This window comes from Enoplosus armatus, chromosome 2 (genome assembly GCF_043641665.1).
Source record: "Enoplosus armatus isolate fEnoArm2 chromosome 2, fEnoArm2.hap1, whole genome shotgun sequence".
In the NCBI taxonomy this organism is placed as follows: Eukaryota; Metazoa; Chordata; class Actinopteri; order Centrarchiformes; family Enoplosidae; genus Enoplosus; species Enoplosus armatus.
In genome coordinates this window covers 13655796-13673568 of record NC_092181.1, presented here as the reverse complement: position 1 = coordinate 13673568, position 17773 = coordinate 13655796, and the positions used below count along the sequence as shown (strand labels likewise).

Sequence of the window (17773 nt, the reverse complement as noted above, 5' to 3'; positions counted from 1 at the left end):
AACAAAACTCTGTAGAAATGATATGGGGAGAGTTTTCTGGCAGCTGATGGGAAAGATCTGCCTCCACACAAAGTTACAGTAGGAGATGTATCACCCTTTAGTTTACCCACAAACCCCTGCTGCTACCGAGGCCTCTCCATGTGTGAGCACATGCTCACATGTGGTTTCATATCCACAAAGGGTTTCTGTCTTTTTCCTTTTCTAATGTAAAATCATCACAGCGGTCCTGACTGAAAGGTGTGCCTGTGGTTACTAATGACATGTCGTTTCTCTTGTGACATCAATATGAAAGCTTCTTACAGAGACTTTATCATCAATACATGTTCAGGAAGATGTGAACTGCCTTTGTTATTTCTGCCTGTCAGGTTTTCCCACTTCCTTTCATTCATTCTCTCTCTCTCTCTCTCTCTCTCTCTCACACACACACACACACACACACACACACACCGGTTTGGGAGGAAGATGGGCGGATGGAGGGGTGATGGAAGGACGACACACGCACACACACACACACGGTGATACAGCAACACTGTGGCTCCTCCCCCCGGCGGTGCCCAAGTCTAGTTTCAAACATCACACCACTACTGTAGCACCGCCCTCCTGTCAGCCTCATAGAAAATAGTCAGATGTGACTCGGACCCCATAATATTTTGCTTGCACTCGCCTTTTACGCACAGCCGCGGCGTGACTCTGCTGTCTGAACCGGAGCCTTTTTTACGCACAGATCCTGCCGTGAACTCGCCCACTCCTCCAAACCCGTGCTGCTCGCTGTCTGACTCTTCTTTAGCTGTCAAACATACGGACAAACAAAGGAGGACAGGACATGTTTGGGATGTGGAGGGGACTCACCGGACTGTGTCTGCTGATGCTGATTCATTTCCCGCCTCGAGCAGGTAAGAAATGAGATTTCCTACCTTTTCTCACCACACAGAGGGATGCTCCACTGTGTCTGGGTTGGCGAGTTATTGTAGCTGCGCATATAAATATCAGGCAAATTCCATGCATCAATATTTATGCGTCACTATAAATTGGAATTACATTTGTTTTGGCATCATTTGAATATGTTGGCTTGTTTATGCTTCACAAACTTAAATGTCTCCATGAGCTCTTGCGGAGAACATGACCGGTGACTCATGAGAATGACTTTTAGATGAGAAACATTTGCTTCATTCTGAATTTTACTTTCAGCTCTCCTGTAAATCCAGTGCTTGCAATAACTACGATAAGGACGCTGATGTAAAACTAATATGTGTAATAACAAGGCTGTGTGGCTTTCTATGGCGGCACATATGAATGGAATTTACGCACCGCGCTGTGATTGGTTCGTTTCGGCTTAGAATGCAAACCGAACAGCCAATCGCGTTCGCCAGTGCTGCCGGTGTCAAGTTTCATATCGGCAGAAACAAACGGTTGTCAACGAGGAAGGGTGAGGCTGAAGCAGCAGCGAGTTGGCATCCTCCTTCTCTGTGCTGCACGCTGGAGAAAATGAGATGCAGGAAAATCTGCAGTTCTCTTTTAGCTATAAGCTACACCCCCCCCACCCCCCCCTCCACACCCTTTAAATGTCATATTACACATAAAGGTCCTCAGCCCAATTACAAGACATATATACACACATAATACACATTCAAAAAAAGGAGAAAAGTAGGTTTATAAGCAAGAGCAAGCAAACTTTATTCATAGATTTCATTCATATTTCGAAACAGAAATTACAAAGTGCTTTACTGCAAGAAGTAAAGGGGAAAGAGGGAGGTAGGAGACACACAGAAGATGATATAAAATCAAGTCAAAAGAAAACCATGCTTTTTAAAGATGTGCTCTGTTTTGGCTTCTCTGAGATAAATACAGTAAATTATAGGCTTTAACATATGAGCCAACATTAAGTGGTAGTGGTGAGTTATGCATTTGAAGTATTTATACTTCATAGACGGGCCCTAACTATGAAACGGATCAGAATATTCAGTTGATTCTTGCTGAAATGAACTATACAATATTAAAACCCTGTTTAATTTGAGTCTCGTGTCATCACCATTCAGTTTCTGGAGACGAAGAGAAGCGTGTTTGGCCACAAATTGATTATCACAATGTGCCTTTATTTTTAATACTAATGACATGATCGGTGAAGGAGTGGACCTAATGCCCTAAAAGGCCAACAATGTGCAGAGAATTAGGCTTCAGCCTCATTCTGCCAGCTACTCCAGTAATCCCCCAATAATCACAACTCTCCTCCAAGAGCTTTTCAGATTAAAACCTCGGGGTTCTTTTTTTTCCACTTCTCGGCACTCACTTCCAGTCATCAGGTCTGCTGGTGTGTGTGTGTGTGTGTGTGTGTGTGTGTGTGTGTGTGTGTGCGTGTGTGCGGGAGGGTTAGAGGAAAATATTTACATGTGCCTTCTTTGTTTAAAAGTCTGGCTCTGGTTTGTTTAATGTATTCATTGGCATACTCCTGAAATGAGACACAGCCATACACTGCAGGAAAGACTGCAGTGACTCACAAAGACATCTCTGTGCTTTCATCCATCAGTCATTTAGAAATACCTCTGTGGCATGCCGTACAATTACAGGGCTGGTGGCACTCACACATTTGCATCCTTCTTTGAATTCATTGAAGTCTTTGTGCGTTGTCAACATATACCTGAAGGGGTAAGATACTGACATCAAGTGAAAGCTGCAGAGGACATGTGCAGCAGTTTGATTTGTCTGACCTCATTATGAAGTCTTACATTTGAATTACCCAGTGACCACAGTGAACTGTGGACCCAATACAATACAGCTACAACAGATTACTGAACCAGTACAAACTGCTGTTGGTATTCGTGATGCACTTACATCCTAGTTATTTATTAACTGCTGGGTGTATGTTTGAGTCAATAAACGCACCTCTTTCTGAAGGTTTTTCTTGTGTGTGTACTGCATGCACGCGCCATGAAAAGACAGGAATGCATTGTTAGTCGACAAAGTCACATGTGGTCACAAAGGGGGGTTGTTGTCATGCGGCGTTGTGATGACGACTCGTCTAACCTCTCCAGAGTATCTGCCATCCATTCGGCCAGTTTCTGCTGCCAAACGAGTATTTGTTTAGTATTTCCACAAAGTTTGAGGTGAATCATAGCAGTCTGGTGCGTGTTTGAGGCAGTACTTGAATGGCCTTACATGGAAGTGTTATGACCGGGCGGTTCGCTGGTTGTCAGGTTCACACTGTGGTTATAAATAGCATCTGAACAGTTGATGCACAGTCTGCTTCAAAAAAACAGGTCTTTCTACCTGAGGTTTGGGGTCTTTTCTGCTCTCCGTCTGTCTGCAGGGGTAAATGCCAGCAGCACGGAGCTTCTTCCGCTGTTCTAATTAAGATGCAGTAGTTTTTGAACTTGAGACATGAGATTTTGGCATTTTCAGAGTAGCTAAAGAGACCAAAAGTGCTACATGGGATTACCAAGCAGCCCATTTGGTTCTGCTTGTTTCCAATGAAAGATCCTCAAGACAAAACAGTAAATAACTATCTTCTTCAGCCAAACTAAACCTGAACCTTTCACCACAGAAGAGACTTACTGTCAGCAATGAAAAGAAACCTCCTCCAGCTGAAGAGTATTCTTGGGAGGCTCGTGACGCATATGTGGAAGATTAGCAGTGGAAAATGAAAACACCGGTAGTTTGAAGGTCAGGAAGTGCCAGCGTTTGACCTACTTTTGTGTCGTCTCCTAAAACTGTATTGAATGAACAGTTCTCAAGACGGGAAAAGTGAGTGGGAGTTGCTGAGAAACTCTTAAATTCTGTTGTAAATTTGTCACCGCACATCTCCAGGAACAGCTGGAGTGTGCTTTGGAAACTGTATTCCTGGAATCCCGGCTGGCGGCACGCCTGGCCTCCACCGCCATGTGTGTGAGCATTTTTTTGTGTGTTTGTGGTTTCCCTGAAAGCGTGTGGGGTACACAGGACGAGCCTCCCCAAGATCAGCTTTTTCCCCTAATCACTGAAACCTGAATCGACTTAACATTCCCAAGAATTACAAAAGATGAGACTCAACTTCTCACTTCTGTTTTTGTTTCTACACTAACTCTTGGAGGCAAGCCCAGTATTGAGAAAGCATCCTCTATTTTTCATAATCAGTCAGACCCTATGTCACCTGTCACCACTCATCGACACACTGAAGTTGACAGACTTCCTTGTGTTTCAAGTCTCCGCCTCGGCCTGTGGGTCACTGTGGTGATGCTGTTAAGAGGAATGTCACTCTGGGACCAATCAGCTACTAGTGGTGTGATTGTTCAACTCCTCCCATGCTATTGTCTTAAAGGGATAGTCGGTCATGTCGCTGGCCTCCAGGTCACAGGAGGGACAGGCAGTGCAGTAGGTGATGGAGGATGACACACTCACACACTCACACTTGATCATGATGTTGATGCTCTCGTTTGCTTCGACTGGCGGGTTTCATTGAGTTGTGATCATCTCGGGGGCGAGACCTCTGAGACCAAAATGAACCAGGGTCAAAAGGTCGCAACACACTTTAGTATATTTAATGTTAAAAGTGTTTTTCAGTTTGTTTCTTCCTCGTATCTATGCTCTTTTCTTCCGTTTATTATTTTCTCTTTTATCTATCTCTTGTTTTCTCTTTATTTTTTATGCAATATGGACTTTAATGTCCAAAAGTAAAGTTTAATTTGCGTATGTGTGGTATGGGTATGACTACGTGTGTGTCATGGGGGAGTAAAGAAAGATAGGCCTCCGCTGTCTAAATACTTCACATCAAAGTTGTATTACTTCATATCTTGTTCTAACAGGAGTCAGGGAGCCACAAAGTTTTGTTATCTTAATGTGGTAATCTCCTTTCAGTTAAGCAAAGAGTAAAAGGTGTGGTTTTCACACAACTGTCAGTTGTCTAAACATCAATGGCCTTCAACTGTAATATTTCTGTGTAATTTTCAGTTAAATATTAACCTCAGTTTTTTGTGTTGACACAAGCCCATGTTACTACATGGTAAAGTGTAAACTGAGCAGTAAATGCTGATAATGTCAGTAGTTTGACTGTAATTGAACCGTGTAATTTTTATCATCCACAGACGCAGCCTTCACGTGCAGCTCCTCTCAGTTTAAGTGTGGAAATGGGAGGTGCATCACCCGAAAGTGGATTTGTGATGGAACCGACGATTGTGGAGATAAAACTGATGAACTGCCTGCAACCTGCGGTATGTTATTTCATCACGGAGGACCTATGACTTTGGTCTACCTTGAAAAAAAAGCTTTAATACATGTGAAGATGACTGCAACTAATTTTTAACAAACTAATTTTTAACTATTGATTAATCTGCCAATGATTTTCTCAATTAATTGTTTTGTCTATAAAAGAAAGTAGTGAAAATGTAAATTATAATTTACCAGAGCCCAAAGATTTTCATACATGAAGAAAGAAAAGCATCAAACCTGCACATTTGAGAAGCTGAAACCAGCAATGGGAATTTTTGCTTCAAGTAAAAAATTGATCGATTATCAGAATAGTGAATACATTTCTTGAAAATGAATTTCCTAATAGTTTAATCAGCTACTTGTCACAGCTCTACATGTGAATGTACATAAATATGAACTAAAATCATATTAACACCAGATATGAAAGAAATAAAGCGCAGAACCATTAGGTTTACCTGTTGACCTGCTCATAACATAAAATCATCCAGCAGTTAAACAGTGATTCAAAAACACATTCAGGAAGAATGTAAGACAGTAGGTCCCACAAGTAAATGACAGTTCAGTTTTACAATATTGTAGCCACGGGCCTTATCTATCTGTCAATACATGAAATCATTTGAGTCGTATTTCCTGTTTCTCTTCTCAGCAAGCAAAACCTGCCTGCAGTCAGAGTACAACTGTGGCGCCCCGACGAACCAGTGTATACCAGAGGGCTGGCACTGTGACGGCAAAGCTGACTGTGACAACGGGGCTGACGAGAGAAACTGCAGTAAGTTTAATATATATTGAATCATTTCACACTTTTCAATAGTTTCAACAGTTCTACAAAAATAGCATTTTAAAGAATGGAATCAGGTGGTGTCTAAAGGAGAGTTAATATAATTAAATACAGTTATTTCAGCAGCAAAAGATGAAATTTGTAAATGTGGTATTTAGAAGCAAATATAAAAAAAGGTTAAAAAGGTTATTATAACAGTAAGCCACTCCCCTGTTTTTGACGTGAAATTCACATTTGATCCATTTCTAGTAGTAACATCACATTAACTCCTCTCTTCTCCCTCCCCACAGCGGCTAAACAATGCAAGGCTGACGAGTTTCAGTGTGCCAATGGCCAGTGTATATCCACCACCTTCGTTTGCGACAAGGACAACGACTGTTCAGACGGCTCCGATGAGGCGTCCTGCCCCAAACCCACCTGCAGCTCTCGTTCCTTCCAGTGCAACAACTCCGTGTGTGTGCCGGCCCTGTGGCGCTGCGATGGAGACAAGGACTGTGCTGACGGGTCTGATGAGTGGCCGGAGAACTGCGTGGGACGGGAGCCAGAGAAGACGGCGGCGCGCTGCGGCGTCCACGAGTTCCAGTGTGCAAACGGGGAGTGTATCCACAGCAGCTGGAGGTGTGACGGAGGCATGGACTGCCTGGATCGATCGGACGAGGTCAACTGCAGTGAGTTGGCTTTCTTGGAGTGTTATTTATTCCTTTTATTCCTTTTATTCCTTCATACCATCCATCTCTTCTGAAAACCTATTTTGCTCTGATAAAGCTTCTCGGACTCAGAGCCTAACAGATGAAGCCTATTTATGCTTGAGCATATATAATATGCCGTTGCCATCCAGGGCCACCTGCTCATCCTCAGTATCATCAATATTGACACAAGATCCACAACAAATCATGTCAGCAATGATTTTCTCCTCAGTCTATGTCATCTTATTCTTCTTCCTGTTTCTCTCTGTCTCCTCTCACTCGTTTTCATCCATTTGTCTTCTTTTTCTAGGTCGTCCTACTTGTCGTCCAGATGAGTTCCAGTGTAATGACGGTGCCTGTATCCATGGCAGCCGCCAGTGTGACAGAAGGCCCGACTGCAGGGACCTCAGTGATGAGATCGGCTGCCACAGAGGTGACTCTTACAAAGATTCAATCTTCTTTGTAATCATTTCTTCCTTAAGACCCGTGGAAAAAGTCTTAAGGTCTTTGCAAAGCACTCTTGTAGCATTAGATTATGGTTAAATTCATACTCTTCTTTCTCCACAGATAATGTATGTGAAGGCCCCACCAAGTTCAAGTGTCGCAGCGGGGAGTGTATCAGCATGGAGAAAGTGTGCAACAAACAGAGAGACTGCAGGGACTGGTCGGATGAACCTGTCAAAGAGTGCAGTGAGTGAGGTCTTATTTTACATCCACCCAAGTAGCTAAACATCATCAGACTATGAAGCGTGTCAGAGTTTGGGTATACACTCAGCTCCATTGCTGCTCACAGAAAGAAAAAAAGTGAAACCACATCACAGCCTGGAAAATATTGGAACAGCTAGCTGAGCAGCCTCGGCTGACTGGCCTAGATAGTTTGTGGTTTGAATGAGTGAGTCTACCGTTGATTTGAGCTACCATTAGGAAAATGGTTGTCATGAATACTGTTTGAAATCTCTGTATATCTGCGTCTCCACAGACAACAACGAGTGTTTGACCGGAAACGGCGGCTGCTCCCATCTCTGCAGCGATTTGAAGGTTGGCTACAACTGCTCCTGCCCTGCTGGATACAGCCTGAAGATGGACAAGAAAACCTGTGAAGGTGAGAGGAGGGACTCTGACATTTGAAATTCAGTCAGTCTATTTTAGACGTAGACCGTGACCTACTTTGGGTCATTTTTTAGAAACTTTGTAAGACAAGCTCCCAATTTGACAACTGCTATCTCTCAATTTGCTTCTGTTGCTCCACCTGCAGACATTGATGAATGCGCTGAACCGGACACTTGCAGTCAGATCTGCATCAACCTGCCCGGCAGCTTCAAGTGTGATTGTGAGAAGGGCTACGAGATCGACCCAGCGAGCAAGACATGCAAGGCTGAATCAGGTAATGTTTGAAAGGCAGACTCAAGAGTCGCTGCCTCATCTGACAGATTGACAGATTGCATGACCGATAGATTTTTTTTGTGCTGTCTGAAAAAAAACTTTCTTCTTTTCTCTGCTGTGTCCTCCAGGCACGGTGCCCACCCTCTACTTCACCAATAAACATGAGGTGAGGAAGATGACGGTGGACCGCAGCGAGTATGTCCGTCTGATCCCCCAGCTGAAGAATGCGGTGGCTCTGGACATGGACATGCCCAACAAATTGATCTTCTGGTCTGACCTGTTTCTGAAGAAAATTTACAGGTTAGAAAGACTTTGTTGATCTGTCACTGGCTCATGGATGGTTTAGTAGAGGGGAGTAAGATCTTACCATTAGGCTTGTGTTGCACCAGAAAGTCTGTATACTACATTTGATAAGATGTCAATCAAAGTAAAAAAAGATTGCTCTAAAGTAAAACTCTCCACCCTCGACTGCATCCCTATAGCTCCAAGATAGACGTGGCCGGTAACTCCACTCACCATACTGTAGTGATTGGCAGTGGGATTGAGGCCCCAGAGGACATTGCGGTGGATTGGATCCATGGCAACATCTACTGGACTGACAGCATTTTGAAGACGATCTCCGTGGCAACGACAGACGGCGGCAAGAGGAAGACCCTGATCACAGAAAATCTGGAGAAGCCCAGAGCCATCACAGTCGACCCCGTAAATAAGTAAGTGAACGTTTCAGGCAGGTTGCAGATGTGGGACTGACTCATAAAATAGCCAAAACTTTAAGTTTGGGATCCACTGGAGCTTTTTGTTGATTGTCTTCAGGCTCATGATTTCTGTTTTTAAGAGTTTATCTGTGTCGTCTTTAGCTTTATGTACTGGACAGACTGGGGCGAGGAGGCCAAGATAGAGAAGAGCGGGTTGAACGGAGCGAATCGTGTTGCCTTGGTATCAGATAACATCGTGTGGCCCAATGGCATCACCCTAGGTAAGCATTAACGTTGTGGAGGCACCAAGTGGAAACCTATATCTTCCATTCAAACTGTATAATGTGCACACAGGTGCAATGGTCAGTCAAATATCTCTGTCTTTGTTTCCTCTCTGGACAGATATGGTCAACCAGCGTCTCTACTGGGTGGACTCCAAGTTGCACACTCTGTCCAGCATTGATGTGAACGGAGGGACACGACGAAGTCTCATTTTCAGCGAGGAAAAGCTCCCCCACCCCATCTCTCTGACTGTGTTTGAGGTTAGTGATGGAGTCAGTGTATCCCCAGATGGAAATGAAGTCACTGAAGGTTAAAGCTGTTAAAGCTGAAATGTACTGCTCCCTGGTTTCCCAGTCAGTCAGTAATCTAGTTCAGCGTTATCCGGCTGAAATGGTTTAGAAGTATAAAGTCAGAGCTGAGTGTGCACTTTATTCCCTCTAAATTTGGATCAGTGGTGCTAATTCTTAATCAGTCTTTATAATGAATCCATTCGTGTTTGAGGAAACTTCACCAAAAGAATTCATTAGTTAAAACAAAGTAATGTTGTCACACTGTATTACTCAAGTTGCATTTCTCTTTTAAACAGGAGAGAGTGTTTTGGACAGACATGAGCAACAGTGCTGTTTTTAGTGCCAACCGCCTGACAGGGAAGGACATCACTGTGTTGGCAATGGACCTGGACCAGCCAGAGGACATCATACTGTACCACAACCTCAAGCAGCCAATCGGTACAGAAACATAACTTGAACTGAGAGCTATCATAACAAACAACAAACTCAACACCATATAATGATTTCTAATGTTTCTCTCTTGTAGGCACAAACTGGTGCAGAGAGAGTAACAGTATGAACGGAGGTTGTGAGTTTCTGTGCCTCCCTGCCCCTCTGATCAACCAGCACTCTCCTAAATTCACCTGCGCCTGTCCTGACAACATGACCATGGGACCTGACATGAGGAAATGTGTGACAGGTAGGTGTCCCCTGCACATGGCACTACAAATAAACTGAAACATAACATCCAATCATGACGGTAACCCTCATGTTTACTTCCCCAGCAGCCTCAATTGCCCCTCCTGTTGAAAACGAAACTGGCGCACCTCTCCCACCCAAAGCTCCCTCTGAACCTACAACGCCCAGGCAGTCTGTCCTCACCACTGCAACTACAACTACCACCAGGGCTACCAAAAAACCCACAACTACCTCGTCCAGCCAGCCCACACAGAGCACACAGCAGCCTGCCGCCACTGCTCAAGGTACAGGAAGGGGTTCTGGATAAGTGCTGGATAACTGCAGTGTTTGATGAAGTGACTAAATACCTGCAACAGAACAGAGTCTAGAAAATGTACCTCAGACACGTGGCTCAGTCTGTGGTTTGACCCCTTTGGATTGATTGACAACTTTATATATACTTTGGTGACTTTTCATGCAATGACGTCATCAGGTCAATTATTTTATTTGTTCAATTCTTTGATTTATAACCAAATACCTGAAAAACAGTTGTACGTTGATGCTAACACGCTACATTAAGATGGTGAACAATGTAAACTTTATACCTGCAAAACATCAGTATGTTAGCATTTAGCTCAAAGTTCCGCTGTGCCTGAGTGCAGCCTCAAAGAGTAGCAAGCATGGCTGTAGACTCTTAGTCTCATTTTGTTTGTAGCCAGGTAAGGTAGGTATCTTGTGCTACTTACTGTGAAGTATTGTTGCTATGGTTACCTGCAGTTAATATACCCTGACATACAATTTTAACACTTCCAAGCTGATCAGAATTTCTTGCTATTCACTTTCTTGCTGAGAGTTATATGAGAAGATTGATGTCACTCTCATGTCTATACAGTAAATATTAAGCTATAGTGTTATGTGTGGGACAATTTCTTGGCTGGACGCAGCGAGTCTCCACTGGTTGCTAAGCTAAGCTCTTCTGGCTGTAGCTTCATACAGTATTCACCATGCAGACAAGAGTGGTATTGATCTTCTAACTTTATGGAATTATATCAAGAAAACATTGTATTCTCTTCTTTTTCAGGCAACAGATTGGTAGCCGTGCCTGAAGAAGCCCCTTCATCCCACCCTATCGCTCTCTACATCGTGTTTCCAATATGTAAGTTCCACATTTCACCACTTAATTGCTCTCTGTTGAATACTCAACCACACAGGCTGCTCTACTCACTCACACATGCAACCTGATGGGCTGTTTAATCTTCCCCTGATCTCAACAAATTGCCTCCTCTTCTGCAGTGGTCATGTCCCTGCTGGTCTTTGGAGCAGTGCTGCTATGGAGACACTGGCGTCTGAAGAACACCAACACCATCCACTTTGACAATCCCGTGTATCAGAAAACCACAGAGGATGAGCTCCACATCTGCAGGAACGGCTCTGACGGCTACGTTTACCCTCAGGTATCTTCACTTTAATACCAAGTCACTTTATAGTTAATTAGATATAGTCTCTAAAAATGGACTATGTATGTAGTTTTACAGCTTTGCTTATTTTATGTTACTTTTTTTTTGCAGAGGCAAATGCTGAGCATGGAGGACATGGACGTTGCATGACCCAAAGATGAAGAAGACACTGGGTTAATTTGAAGTGATAAAGTAACGAAGGCCATTTTTTTCTACTGCTGCTGCTTAACAGCCCCTTCCCTTCCCCCGCTGGTGAGCTAATTTTGTGGCTTATGTTTCTGACCTCAGCACCATGCCGTCCAAGTCTAAAGAAAGAACTGAAAAAAAAACAAAGAAAAAAAAAAATAGAAAAAGATCTTTGAAACTTTAGTTTGACAAAATAGAGCGTAAAAGCAGAGCACTATTTAGACAGACCACAAAATGGTTTCACAATGAAGGACTAATGCACGCTTTCAGAAGATGATGTTCTTAATCCCAGAGCCTTGACTCTTTTGAAGCTATCTGAAAATTGCATCCTGTTACTTAACACGATTCGGATGTTTGCTTACTTGGACACCAACACATCGCTTCGGTATGTTGATTACCTAAACACAAGTTCTGCAAGTTTAACTTGAAAAGCCCGATCTATATTGTCTTAAGACTCGTGTGCCTTGCATCCACGCTCACAATTTAGTAAGGTTTATTGGAGGCACATAAATGCCTTATTCACTCGACTACCTTCCAAAGCAGTTTCTGTGGTAGTTAATGCCATAGAGCTTTAGCCCCAGGCAGTGATGGCCTTCATAATTATACTGCGGCCTTCTCTTCTCCTGGGTTCAGAGTTGCACGTTTTGTGGCGTTTGTCTTTACCATCATCCATCAAAGTGTGTCTTAAATGTAAGTCACATTTAAATCAGTACTCTCATGTTATTATTTTTTTTTCCTTTTGTGACCCATCTTCAAAGAAGGAATCTGAGTGTGGAGAGTCACAGGTGGTTTACATTGCAAATGAAAAAGCTGCTGAGTTTTCTGAAGTCAACCAAAATGAAGAAGTGGTTCTTTTTTAAATGAAGATAGTTAATTAAAAGTGATTGTGGGGGATTACTTGTCGTATCAATGTAAATAGTTTCTGTAAATATTTCGTAAAACACTCTTTAAGTTCACTCTGGTGTTGCCTTTTTACATTTGTACATTTTAATCAAGAAATGTTGTAAATATGTAAGAGATTCTTTTATTTATTTATGGAAATATATGAGAGATGGTTTTTGATTGTTGTAAGTAATACTATAAATAGCAACTACCAACCTGAATTGTTTTGGTTCCAGTAAAGCCTGTCTTAACTTTTACATTGTACAGCTGTTATTTAACTTATGTTCAGTCAAACCTTTGGTTTTTGTGTGTGTGACCTCCTGTATGAGACACTACTGCAGAGTAGTGCTCGTCATTTACAACAGTGTGCTACATGTTGCCGAGAAATACTGAAGAAGCTGTCTTTGTTCGATACACCATAGTTTGTTTCATTTTCAGTGACAAATCACGTAACTTATTTTGCCTCTGACTTTTTGTTTTCACTGTGAGATTAAGGCACATACTATAGATCTTCTCCATCACAGCAAAATGTATGTATGGACAAGGATTGATGCTCAACAGCCTGCTTGTTAATGCACATTGCTTTTTGTTTGGTTGTGTTGGTCTTTTTTGAATAAAAGAAAAAAATCTCAACCTGTCTTTGTCTTTGTTGAGAATTTGAAAAAAACACCGTCTCATCTAATCCAAGCCAGAGGATTAGATTATATTAGGACATGAGGTATAAACTGATCTCAGCTCAAAATGTTTCATAGAGCTCTCCACTGACAAAGCTAATTATTCTAAGACTCAGTACAATGGATGTCCGTGAAACCTGTTTGCGTTGCCTGGAAACGTTGCCATTGCTCTGCATCTGCAACACAAAACTAATATGCACACATAGTGGATGAGTGCTTCTTTGCCTTTGTCTAAAGAGCAGATTTGTTGTCGCATGATGGGGGATTTTATATTCTTGTGCCAAAGATAACATAAGCAAATGAGTTTCCTCTCGTTTGAATGTTTGCTGGTATCAGCTGCTTGGTTTTGTTTCAACAGGAAGGCAGTTTCGAAGTGTCCACAGTGTCTTGACCTATAAATTAACTCCGAATTCTACTCCTAATCTTGGTTCAATTACAGAAGCAAATGATGAATGTGTGTTTCGTGTTTTTATAAGTTGTTCATTGGAAAGTACCCAGAATGACTACATTATTGCTGCTGATCAAAGGGGAAAGATGTTTTTGCTACTAAGACACGAGTGGGTGGCTTTTGTTCTGTTTTTTTTAAATTTTAAATGACTAAAACTGACTTGGCTTTGGGTTTGGAAAAGATGTCATGAATAGTTCCCTTTACTTCTCTGTTTTCATAATCCCTGACTCGGATCTCTCCGCCTAACATTTCTTCCTATTTCCCCACTAATGTGGAATTCAGCACAAGTCATTTAAGAAAGAGAAATGTTGGACCATATAAGGGTGCTGTTAGAATCGTTCCTGATTCTCCCTGATTGTCTGGTCCCTCCCATCTCATCGAGGGATTGGCGTCACCTGCTTGGAGCCTTTTAGATGGCTCCCTCTCTCTCCCTTCTCAAAGTCTTTTTTTGGGCACCCACTTTGGTTTTGTTTGGGTTTTGATTGTATTCAGTGTAGCCTTTTACGCCTCCTAGTTGGCTTATTTTGAGTTATCCTTAATACATTTTTCATTTGCGTCAGCTGTTACTGTGTGGACCTCCCTTCTTTGTTCCTGAACCAGCCGGGCATAACAACACCCATGACAGCAAACAACCAGCACACATCCTCTCACTAATCTAATAAACCTCCTCCATAATGCATGCCTAATAATGGTTCCTCTCTCTAAACTAAAAGGCCCAGCAGTGCTGTGTCTGCCACAGTGCATCCGAGTGCAGTGGGGGTTGGAAGCATTAATAGCAACTGGGAAGTGATTTATCAACAAGATACAGCACTCCTAACAGAAAGGGAAGGTATATTGATTTCATGAGTCATTATGAGTAATAACGAAGGGTTTTGAGTAATAATAATAATAAAAGCAAGATGTAAATCATGTAAGTAGATGCTTCAGGTGAGTGCACGCATGACCCAGACACTAGAGGAGCAGGATTTTCATGCCAGAGGTTGCTGATCATTGTCGAACTCTTTTCAGCTGATGATCCAATGCAAAGGAGTAACATTCACGTAGTTCACATATGTCCAAATTCAATATTATTGTATATAATATAATTGGCATGGAGAGAGAGAGTTTACACAATAAAAGGAAGCAGCTGAGATGACTGCAGAGAAACTGTTTCACAGAAAGAAAGTTGACAACAATATTCTTTTTACAAAAATTACAAATCTTGCATGACACATTTGGTTTTGAAAGACAATGGTTGCCTGAATACCATGAGTGTGTCTTTATTGTGTGTGTGTGTGTTGGAGATGGGTTTGACGTCAGGGACAGTCCCTGTTCAGGGACACGATGCACTGCCATTAGCTTATTTCACCGCAAAGCTTTGGTATGTCGTCTGTCAGGAACTGGGATCCACATTCCAGCGTAAAGGACTCTCCGCCCAACAGCGCCACATCTGATGAAGGAAAATGGTATCTGTAGTTTTGTGCATCCACTTTACTTTCTGATTGTGTTTGACGTTGATGAAATAATGGTCATTTCAACCACCACCACCAAGTGGAAGTCTTATGTTTCCATCAGTAGCCCCATCCTTTTGACGGTTACACAACAAATTAGAGTATCATTGTATGCTACACCCATTAGGCAATAAGCAGATGCACCTGAGGCTCAGGTGACAAATGACACCTGTCCCCTGGTATGCTCTCTGGCATCTCTCTCCTCACCTCACTATTTACGTATGTCCGCTGTCTTGTCATTGGCCAGCTGGCAGCCAAAGGGTGGAGTTGTGTGTCACACCACCGACTCGTAAGCGAAGGGGAGTGTCCTCAAAAACTGACAGTGGAGAGGGGGGTGGGGTGGAGGATGGATATTCCCTTGTCAGGTTACCAAACAAGGCACCAACTGTCCTGATGATAAGGTAACAACAATAGTCTGTTAGGTCTCTGCCTGACAACCCGAAGGGCCAAACAAGCTGAGCCACAGCATCTCATCACAGCTGCAGGAGGCCGGAGGACGCAACTGATAAGCTTAATCTGTTTATTTTAATAAACTCTTAACTGAGGAGGATCTACTGTATCAGTGAAAGATGATGGCGATGAAGCAGCTCTGTTGGGTTTCCTGTATCAATTCCCAAATCTAGCACTCACAGCGATTATCAAGGCACGTTTCACAGGAAAGTTTCACTAATATCTCTTTCGCTCTGAGCCGCCACGCTGAGCTCAACTGCTCTGACCCCGAGGAAGTAACACAATACAGATCATAGCTGTCTTTCCCACGACACCATGATATTGGTCTATAATGGATTTAAGGTTGCACTAATGTTTTAAGAAACCCAGTTCACCTCAACTGAGCTCACTAAATGTCATCGGTGATGTGAAGAGATGTGGTTGATTTATTGGTTTTATTGGAGTGTTTTTTGTGTCTTATTTATTAATATTAGTAAAATATCATTCATCTTATACAGGAGTAGAACCACTAGGCGGCTTCTATAGTAGACAGGTCATGATAAGTCCTGTACAATTCCACAATTAAATTTTTGAATGATAAGATTTTAAAATTGTGGGAGACCTTTTAGGTGGGTTTTACTTGTAGTTATCATGCTGCCGAAACAGTGTTGCCAGATTGGGCAGTTTTCCGCATTTTCCTGCCCTTTTTGTACCATTTTTGTTGGTTTCTACCAACGAAAAGTTAGGATATATTGCAATAAATTGGCTCAACCTCTCCCTAGAGTGGTGTGATTGAGATTGGCACTGAGTTCACTTATGAAATGCAATTGATTGAGTTTTCTTTTAAATTTTTAATCAAAATAATTCAAACTGAATGGAGTGATTGCGTTGCCGCTTTGCATATTGAATTGCCAATTGCAAAATGCATTTTCAAATTTCCAACGAGGTGAAACAACTTCCATAGCCGTTATTATCAGGAATATCCATAGAGATGTTGCCCCTATGACAAAATATTCCTGTGGGATATTCAATATAATAAGCCTGTTGGAATTAAAGGGGATCATCCTCAAATATTAGACTATTTTGTTGAATTGTCAATTAATTATTTTTTCTATAGTATGTTAGAAAATAGAGAAAAAAATGCCATTATAATCCCCCAAAGCCCACTGTGGCTTCTTTAAATTACTTTTTTCATCTCACCTCATCATGTTTGACAAAGAAAAAAGCAAATCTTCTCATTTGAAAAGGTGGAACCAGAGCATGTTTGGCATTTTTGTTTTAAAAATGACTAAAACAATTAATAAGCCATTATCAAAAAAGTTGCAAATAGTTTTCTGTCAATCAGCCTTTCAACCCACCTGGGATGTTGCAGGTTAGACTGAGTAGCTGCAGTAGACCAAAAATTATTTTTGCAAAGTGAAGCATGTTAAAATAATAGTGTCATATAATATAAATAATGTAGTCACATGTTTACAGTAAGGAAGTAGTAGAGGAAACCTCCTGTCTGGCATTAGACTAGGTCAAGTGTAGTGCAACGTGGTTGGAGCTGCAGCTGTAAAGAAAAGAAAAGTCACGTTTTTTTCATCTTGCCTGACTTTGAAGTGTTACCATATGTTTGTGTTGGACCTCAGCCAGTATAGTGGAATCCTCTATAATCCAGATCACATGAACCAATGAGGGAGAGTCACACACATAAACACATATATGTAATTGAAGCTGAAGGGAATAACGATGATGTTTACATGAAGTAAAAATGCTCTTCCTGTAGCTTCAGATTGATTTGGGCTGTGAGGTCGACATTTAAAAACCAAATATTTGTAGATACGAACCTTGTGTCAAAAATAAAGTTCCTAAACTGTTTTCATGCAGCACAAGTCTGTTTTGAATGATCCTTTAGAAAGCTCTTCATGCTAGTCTTACTATAGCTCATATCCTGTGTAAACACAACGTGTTTAAGGTGTGGCTGTCTCATTTATAGCTCAGATATGGTCATGTCTCATTAGATAAACAGGGTCCAGATAAGGAGCACCAAACCTATATGGACAAAAGGAGTGGGATATTGGAAAAGACTGATCTCCATCTGGCCCTCAGAGGCACACATTCACACGCCTCTGTTATTGCAGTGTGTGTTATTCTTGGTCACTGCCTTCCTACACATGCCTGATAAGAAGCAGACATAGGAATATGGACAGAGGCTGGGATCTGGGGCATGATACCACACAGAGAGGCCCAAAGGGGGGTGGGGGGCTGGTAATACG

At 42.1% G+C, this 17773-nt stretch overlaps 1 protein-coding gene across 1 annotated transcript; it reads left to right on the top strand.

Annotated features, from left to right (window-relative positions):
* The first annotated feature begins 801 nt into the window (after positions 1-801).
* ldlrb (low density lipoprotein receptor b) lies at positions 802-13107 on the top strand. Its single transcript, XM_070913047.1, has 18 exons — positions 802-893; positions 5055-5180; positions 5825-5947; positions 6247-6624; positions 6953-7075; positions 7210-7332; positions 7622-7744; positions 7898-8026; positions 8154-8325; positions 8508-8735; positions 8883-9001; positions 9123-9262; positions 9589-9730; positions 9819-9971; positions 10057-10254; positions 11031-11105; positions 11243-11403; positions 11518-13107. Exons 1-18 carry the CDS (start codon positions 824-826, stop codon positions 11554-11556), a joined length of 2622 nt encoding a protein of 873 aa, XP_070769148.1. The 5' UTR covers positions 802-823; the 3' UTR covers positions 11557-13107.
* Positions 13108-17773: the final 4666 nt, after the last annotated feature.

What these genes read in the sequence shown, in the direction of transcription:
- ldlrb (XM_070913047.1), top strand. Translation starts at nt 824, where the DNA reads ATGTTTGGGATGTGGAGGGGACTCACCGGACTGTGTCTGCTGATGCTG. An exon ending in TCATTTCCCGCCTCGAGCAG is followed by an intron (nt 894 to 5,054) that starts GTAAGAAATGAG and finishes TATCATCCACAG; the next exon opens with ACGCAGCCTTCACGTGCAGC. An exon ending in CTACATCGTGTTTCCAATAT is followed by an intron (nt 11,106 to 11,242) that starts GTAAGTTCCACA and finishes CCTCTTCTGCAG; the next exon opens with TGGTCATGTCCCTGCTGGTC.